Below are 8,125 nucleotides of genomic sequence, written 5' to 3'. Positions count from 1 at the left end.
GATTCTTCAATGCATTGGGTGAACCGTGAACACCAATTCTCATTTTCGGTAACTTTTACCCTTCAACCAAAAGAAAGATTAGATTTTGAAACTTGAGTACCGTTCAGAATCATTCAAAGCTCAATACCCAAGCTCAAAATCTTACTTCTTAACCATATATCAAAGCAATGGATGTTTCAGATGAACCAGTGGTTTTGATAACTGGTTGTTCAGGTGGAGGTATTGGTCACTCCCTAGCACAAGCTTTTGCTTCAAAGAAATGTTTAGTTGTAGCAACAACTAGATCTCTGGCTTCAATGAAAGACCTTGAAAGTGATCCTAGATTTTCACTTCATGAACTGGATGTTCAATCTGATGAAAGTGTTAGAAATGTTTTAACTAGTGTGCTTGATAAGTTTGGTCGTATCGATATCGTCGTCAATAATGCTGGTGTTCATTGCGTTGCTCCTTTGGCTGAAATCCCTTTTTCTTCAATAGAGCATACTTTCAATACCAATGTCTATGGTAATCTGTTCAACTCATCATTCAATATTTGCTTACTTTCTTGTGGTGCTGATTATGTGAATTGATGCTGTATATAAATTGTTTTTTTTTTTCCAACTTACACAGTTAAGCACTTTGCTCCGAAAGAAACCTTGAATACTTAATAGTGATCTATTGGTCGTAAATATGTCAAAAGATAAGTGTATCTTAATCTATTTTTGTGTTGTAACAGTTGTAGCTTATAAGTAGGAACTATGAATTATGAATGAACTCACAATATGTTCATCTGATTATCTTAATTATTTATCTTACAAAATTAGCTTACAACATTGCATCTGGTTTAAAATCTCTGAGGAGTATGTGGAATGATTGAACATATATGAAAACTGGAATACAAGCAATGTTTCAGAAAATAATATGTTTCGAGTGTCTTAGAATGCTATTTATATCCATTGAGGAATTCCGACTAAGCTTCGTTTTGAAGCTGTATGTCATGTACAACGATGTAGGGAAGGTTGCCCGGAAATTTCATTCTTGTTTGTTCTGAGAGGGCCGCTCTCTAATGCTTAGCTGTCTTGTTCACCATGACAATAAGCATCTTAAGCTGTTTAGAGTCTAGGCAGAAAATAGCTAATTTTATAAGTACTGTGATACTGTTCGTCTGGGTCATTTTTTTAACCTATTTTTTTGTTCTTAACTTCTGTTCTAGTCCCCTACCCCGCGGTCATTTGTTATTTACTGTCATAATGGTCATACAAACAATTACTCCAAGCAGTTGTACTACAGTACCAACAGCTTTTGAGCCTTGGTCATGAGTACTAAATGTTTGGCGCATCAAAGTTTATCACTGATCCTATTTTATGCTGTGGTAGACATCTCTTTCTGCCTCTTGTGCAAGATGATCTCTTAGCTTACTTTCCAGATATAGTAGATATATGCTCGTGTGTATGGTCTCTGTTTATTTATACTTGCTGATGCAACAACTAGTTACAAACACATCTGATTGCATGATGCCGGATTGAGAATTGTGTAGTTTGCTTACCTCAATTTGTTCATGAGTTCTTTCCTTGCATGTCTACACTACGCTTAGAGGGTTGAAATTAAAAATTGGTCGGTAGACTTGCCATCTAATAAGGGACCTCACACACTCTGATTCCATTCTTGGAATCTTCTCTAGGAAGTGATATTCCATGTCAAATGGGGCAATCTGACCAAGCCACTTCTACCCTTGTGCTGACCCTCTTGAATTGTAAATGGTTTCTTTTTTTAATTAATGTTCCCTGAGTAACTAGGAACCTCTGTAGGTTACAAACAGATTCGATCAAAATGATAGACACATGTAACCTAATGTGTAATTGCAACATCAAAAGGAGTGGGTTGGTGCAAGAGGTTTCTAAAAGGGCATTCAGAGCATGTTAAGAGATTAAATGGAATTTTGTAGTTGGTAGAGATATGAATCACATCAAGAGAAGATTTAGTTTGAGAAACCATATGGATGCTGTTAATCTCGAAGTTGCTTAGACTGTATAATGCAAAACAAAGCTGTCACTGAACCTGATGTTGTTTGTAATGTACTTGTTGCAGATGTTGTGCAGTCCTTCATTTTTATTTACCCATTTTGTTTTATAGGTCCAATGAGGTTAATTCAGGCTGCGGTGCCTCACATGGCCGCTAGGAAAAAGGGAAAGATCGTAAATATTGGAAGTGTTGGCGCTTTGGCACCTGGTCCCTGGGCGGGTGCTTACACTGCTTCCAAAGCTGCTCTTCACTCCCTGACTGACAGTTTGAGGTTTCAAATGCTTACCACCTGGTTTCTTCTTTAGCTCAACAGATTTGTAATACATCTCTTTTGTTTGTATACATCACCATCTCTCTGCTGTATCTTCTGCATCTCATCCTGCTTTAATACAATTTGTAAATCCACTGGGATTAGTAGGTCTAGTCTAATGTCTCGCCAACTGGTTGCATAAAGTAGGATCTTATCTATTTCAGACATTATGCCAATTGTTGACTTTGTATATTCTATAGCTTATCTTTGCAGTCATTTAGTCGAAAGATGATTTATATTCTTAGACTTTCTGAACGTGAACTTTCTTGCACAAAATCTCTTTGCAGATTGGAACTGCGAACGTTTGGAATCGATGTAATTACTGTGGTTCCTGGAGCAATACGAACAAATATAGCTAATACTTCCACAGCTAGCTACAAGCGGATGCCTGAGTGGAAGCTTTACAAACCATTCAATGATGTCATTCGTTCAAGAACCACCCTGTTACACACCATGAATCCTATCACACCTGAGGAGTTCGCTAAAAAGACTGTTGACGCTGTTCTTAAAAAGAATCCACCAGCGTGGTTCACGTATGGTCCGTACTCCACAGCTTCGGCTATTCTGTATCACCTGCCACTTTCTATCAAAGATTTTATCCTTAGCAAGTCAATGAAATGTTGAAGCCTACTGCAGCTGTGGTCTAAGGCTCTAAGCCGAAGTTTTGCTTCAATTTTTTTTGCTTAATTGCAACATAGGTTCATGCATTTCGTTTACTAGTTTTCTATTTTTATTTTTTTATGTATTAGAACATCTGAAGAAGTGTTTTATCTATGGTTGTCTGAAAGTGTGAGTAATGAGTTTTTTTGGTTGCATCTTGAAAGTTTTACCTGGCTGGAAACTTGCCTGGCTGTCAGACGCCTTGTGCGATTTTAGATAGATTGTTTGGCAAGTAGATACGCATGTCTTGTATCATTTTATCATAGAAGAGAGAAGGGAATCAAAATTGGTTCACCAATCACAGTCTGATTCTTGAATAAACATAAGACGACAATCCTTTACGTGTATTTCATTGTTGATATATATGTATATTTTGAGTAAAAAATGGATGATCACATGACTGTTCGTTCGTTTCGATATTTGCACTGAATCTATATTTCAAATTCCACTTGCGTGGACAAACAAACGATACCCCAACTCCAAAATCTAACGATTAAAAGCACTAGCCATTTGGCTCGGCCCATGACCGGACTTGCTACATAGATAGCTAATGACTCAAAAACCTAAAGTCCACTTGAATAAATAATATATGCATATTGATATCTAATGATTCATTGTTTATAATATATGGATACTTTGTTTTGTTTGAAGGGTTTATATTTTTCTAATTTTTTTTGAAGGCCGGGTTATTTCTATTTTTGGGTTATTATTGTCCTAATTAACAATCCTTAACATCCTCACCTATTTCCAAATGAACCTGAGGTTAGTGAGTAACTGGCTCCAACTGTTTCATTATCAAAGTGAATTTTCTCCATTGGCGAGTGTATGTTTCAATAAGAGTGCGCATCAAGAGTAGGGGAGTCATACTCATATTCGAACTTTTCAATTTTTAGCCGGAGTAACTATAAAAGATGACTTAGGTTTAGTAATTTTGGCAGCATCCTAAAACAATTGACTCAACACTCCAAACCTACCCAAAACTTTAGCTCCTGGGCGAATGTCTATCATAGACTCATAGGTTCAAAAAGTTGACATGATTCATTTGCATTGAATGAGAACGACACTTCATAATCTTCCTTTATTAGCCACTGCACCCCATGGATCAGTAGAATTGAATTTCAAAGAAATCTTTTGTAGTAATAATTTCTCCTTCCCATCTATTCTTGACAACCTACATTCTCAAATTAAAAATTTGCTAACGGTGTTATGCACCCATTCCTCTAATTTTTATTCTGGAAAAAGCAACATGTAACAGGATTAAAAGCATTATCGGTAACAATATATGATAAGAAACTATAAATTCTACTATAAATTCTAATGAATATCAAAGTTCGGAAAAATTATATAAAGATCAACAATCACTTAAAGAAGAGAAACTTTATGAACTGTACTAAATAAGGACATAAAAATAACAGTGGCCAACTCTTTCTGTCAGAATCATGAGCAACTACTTGCTTTCCTTCTAAACACTGCCTGCTCTAGGATGCCCATTCATATCCCACCTTTCAAAATCCAATTCTCTTCATGCTAAAACCAATAGGAATAATATCACCTTCACCCCTAGCTAAAGTAGGAGCCCCTTTGGTTGTTGTTGCATCATCTACAACAACCAAAGGGGCTCCTACTATGTTAATAATAGGATTAAAATATGAACATGTTTAACACTATTAATGAAAGTGTTACAAACCACAACGATAATGGGTATTTTAAATATATTATTAACTACAGGATTAAAAGCCTGTGGTTGGGCCTGCTATTCTTAAACCCACTTAAACCCATTATGTGTAGGCCTATTAATTTTCAGGCTTTTAATTTTGGTTGATGTACTTAAGCCCATTTGTATAATATATATATATATATATATAGTTCCTAGCGTTAGCTTTTGCCGAAATAGTAACATTATGAAGTTACAAATATAATTAACTGAAGATTATAAGTTCAATTCCATTCAAATTAATCCCAAACTTGTTAACATAACAATGGAGAAAAATGAATGTTATTGAAGAACAATTTTAAGAGTAAGAAAGTTCTCACATGTTATTTAACAATATTAGCAAACCATTGTATTCAAAGCTTCCCAGTGAACGGAAATTACATGAGTTATAACTTTTAAAACGTGAACAACACTAAGAACTTAACATGGTCTTATATTGATCAATGGTCTTTTATTCCTATTATTTATTCATAGCTAGCCAAAGAACCTCACCTAATGATTGTGTGATGCAATCCCAGCCATGAAACAAAAGATAAGGTAAGGGCTATGATGCTTGCAACTTGGTGAAAAGAGAAGATATTTCCTGTTCAAGAGTAGTTGCAAACTTCTAACTTGCCTTGAAAAGAACATAAAGTTAAAAGAAGACTAAAAAGCTTGAAGAAGTAAAGAGAAGATGATCATTGGAAACACAAAAATGAACTGCCATTGTCATTGAACATATCAATAGATAAATAGATACACAAAAATATCAATAGACATAAAAATATGACAAAATTCTGCACGTTCAACTTTATATTTCACTTTCACATAGAGAGCAATACATTTACATAACTAAATGATCTCATTAGTAGTCCTAAACTCTCACATACTCCAAAAACTCGTTCAAGTTATATATATATATATATATATATATATATATATATATATATATATATATATATATATATATATATATATTTTTTTTTTTTTTTTTTTCCATACTTTTTTTTTTTTTTGCTAGGTAAGTTTAAATTGTATTAAAAGAAAGGGGAAAGAGTACAAAAATGATTAGTGTAGACAACAGCCTACCTTACACCATATTCTAGCCAAGTCAGACCTAAATCTAGTTATAATTCATTTAAACCTATAGAAGACTTGGAAAGGAGCTTCCCACTTGTGAATCCAACTTGGTCTTCCTAGGTAAATGACCTTATCTTGATTTTGCAGACCACCACCAACTCGTGCAAGTGCATCTGCAGTGATATTGGCCTCTCGCCAAATTGCAAAGCGGAATTTGATGGATTGAACTTCAAGTTTGCAGCTCAACCATCTCGCAAAGCTCCCAAGGGATCCGGTCATTCTTAAAAGCCCTCGACAAATGCTTCATTTAACCCATAAATGTTTCCAACCTTTGTGTAAAGCCGTTCTAACAATAATTGCTAGACACTATAATATTCTCCCACCACACACGCAAGGAATTCTCCCAAGCAGCTTTCTAAAACTATACCAATGCCTCGATGGACCTGGGTTACCCATAGATGAACCATCGGTATTAAGCTTGATGATATTGTTGTCGGAGGTATCCAACAACATTGCTTGATGCTTGGTGCTCTCCTTGGTCTTGGATTGCCATCCCGAAACCTTAGAATAACATTATCACCCCGGTATTCCAAATATGTGCTTTGGAGAGTCTAGCCGACATCTTTACTTGTATTTTGACGAACTTACATTCCCACAAGTTACCCACTTTATTGTCAAAATACACTCCGTTTTCAAATGCTTACCATTCCCTAATGATGGTCGAGCTCCATAAGTGTTGTATTCTCTCCACTCCATAGTTTAGCTAAATTCATCATTTGAACCAAGTCAATGAGAGGGGTGAGCAAGTTAAAAGCTAATGCAATCCACTTCCAAAGCTTTTGAGAGAAGGTGCACGCCCGTCTGGGTAAAGGACTCAATATGATCTTTAACACCAACTTTCTGAACACGCACATCTATGGGCAGACCTCGTCTTAGTATTTTCCACGCCAGAGCTGCATAGCGAGGGTGGGTATACTGATTCCATAGAAACTTGCTCCATTCAGTGATTGGCTTCTTTTTTCTGATTTGGTCATACGCTGATTTCACCGAGAACTTACCTCTTGAGTCTGGACACCAAACCATGAAATCCTCAAAGTGGGGGTCACACTTGTGAACAAATCAATGCTAAGGTTGACAATCGTCCATCGGTTGCTTCATAACATCGAATAACCCACTTATCTTCTACTAACAAATCACACACTATCTACACCCCTTAATCTGCAATCGATGCCGAGCTTGCTTCAAAGACCGAGTGCCCAACCAGTTGTCGCTTAAAATCCACTTGTTCCCCATCCGCCACAACCCACTGTGGATCTCTTCACCACTTCCACCAAGGCATTCCTTATCCCAACTTTGGATGTAGGCTTATGGTAGTTTAGAATTTCACCATCCTCATTGAAATATTTTGCATTCATGAATCTTGCAAAATCAGTTTTCTCGTAAGATTTCCTGTGCCAACTTCATAAGCATAGCAGTGTTTATATCCGCAAGCTTTCTGATCCCAAGCCCACCTTCCAACAAAGGTTTGCACGTCTTCTCCCAACTTACGGTCACACCTTTTCTGATGGTAGGGTCACCTGACCACAAAAAGTTTCTTATCAACCTTTCAACTTCATTGATCATCGATGCAGGCCACTTGAGGATTGCCATGTTATGAATGGGTAAGCTGCAAAGAACAGACTTGATAAGAATCACTCGCCCTTGGAACGACAACAAGTTTCCCTTCCAACTCGAGAGTTTTTTCTTTATTTTATCTAGAACAAGCGAAACAGAAGCTCTTGTGATTTTACCTTGGTGTAGAGGTATACCAAGGTATTTTTCTGGTAAGAAGCCCTCTTTCATATTCAGCTCCTGCATGGCTGTCTCCTTTCTTGCTTGAGTGAAGCCTCCAAAAAAAATTTTACTTTTTTCTTTGTTCACATATTGGCCGGATGCTCGTTGGTATCTTTCCAAAACATAATTTATTTTTCTTAGCCCTCGAATATCTCCATTTGCAAACACAATGATGTCATCGGCAAAAAGCAGGTGACTAGGAGCATGAACACCTTTGATAGAGACCATTGGCTTCACATGCTTCATACTCCTTAAGTAGAGGAGGGTTCGGCTCAAAGTATCTTCAGCAATAGCAAAAAGCAATGGGGACAGTGGGTCCCCTTGCTTTAGTCCTCTGCTCATTGGGAAGTACCCCACAGGACCACCATTTAACAGAATAGAAACGAGTGCTGAACTTATAATAGTTTTGATCCTTCTGATCCACATCGAGGAAAAACCAAGTTTAAGCATAACCTGACATAGGAAGTCCCAGCTCATTGTGTTTTTTCCATACAAAAAAACTATCTGCATAGTCTAATCACTCTCTATGGTATACCACATAATATAAT

The 8,125-nt window shown here is 36.7% G+C and overlaps 1 protein-coding gene across 1 annotated transcript; it reads left to right on the top strand.

Annotated features, from left to right (window-relative positions):
- Positions 1-3,126, top strand: LOC147490517 (short-chain dehydrogenase RED1-like). The gene is made up of 3 exons (XM_086568645.1): positions 1-504; positions 2,113-2,272; positions 2,599-3,126. Exons 1-3 carry the CDS (start codon positions 168-170, stop codon positions 2,933-2,935), a joined length of 834 nt encoding a protein of 277 aa, XP_086424771.1. The 5' UTR covers positions 1-167; the 3' UTR covers positions 2,936-3,126.
- The last annotated feature ends 4,999 nt before the right edge of the window (positions 3,127-8,125 follow it).

This window comes from Coptis chinensis, chromosome 6 (genome assembly GCF_015680905.1).
Source record: "Coptis chinensis isolate HL-2020 chromosome 6, ASM1568090v1, whole genome shotgun sequence".
Classification (NCBI taxonomy): domain Eukaryota; kingdom Viridiplantae; phylum Streptophyta; class Magnoliopsida; order Ranunculales; family Ranunculaceae; genus Coptis; species Coptis chinensis.
This window is presented reverse-complemented; position numbering and strand designations above follow the sequence as displayed.

Bases quoted from the DNA above. Each gene is read 5' to 3' on its own strand.
- LOC147490517 (XM_086568645.1), top strand. From the start codon at position 168: ATGGATGTTTCAGATGAACCAGTGGTTTTGATAACTGGTTGTTCAGGT. The intron at 505-2,112 runs GTAATCTGTTCA...TTTGTTTTATAG, and splicing joins TTTCAATACCAATGTCTATG to GTCCAATGAGGTTAATTCAG. The intron at 2,273-2,598 runs GTTTCAAATGCT...ATCTCTTTGCAG, and splicing joins TCCCTGACTGACAGTTTGAG to ATTGGAACTGCGAACGTTTG.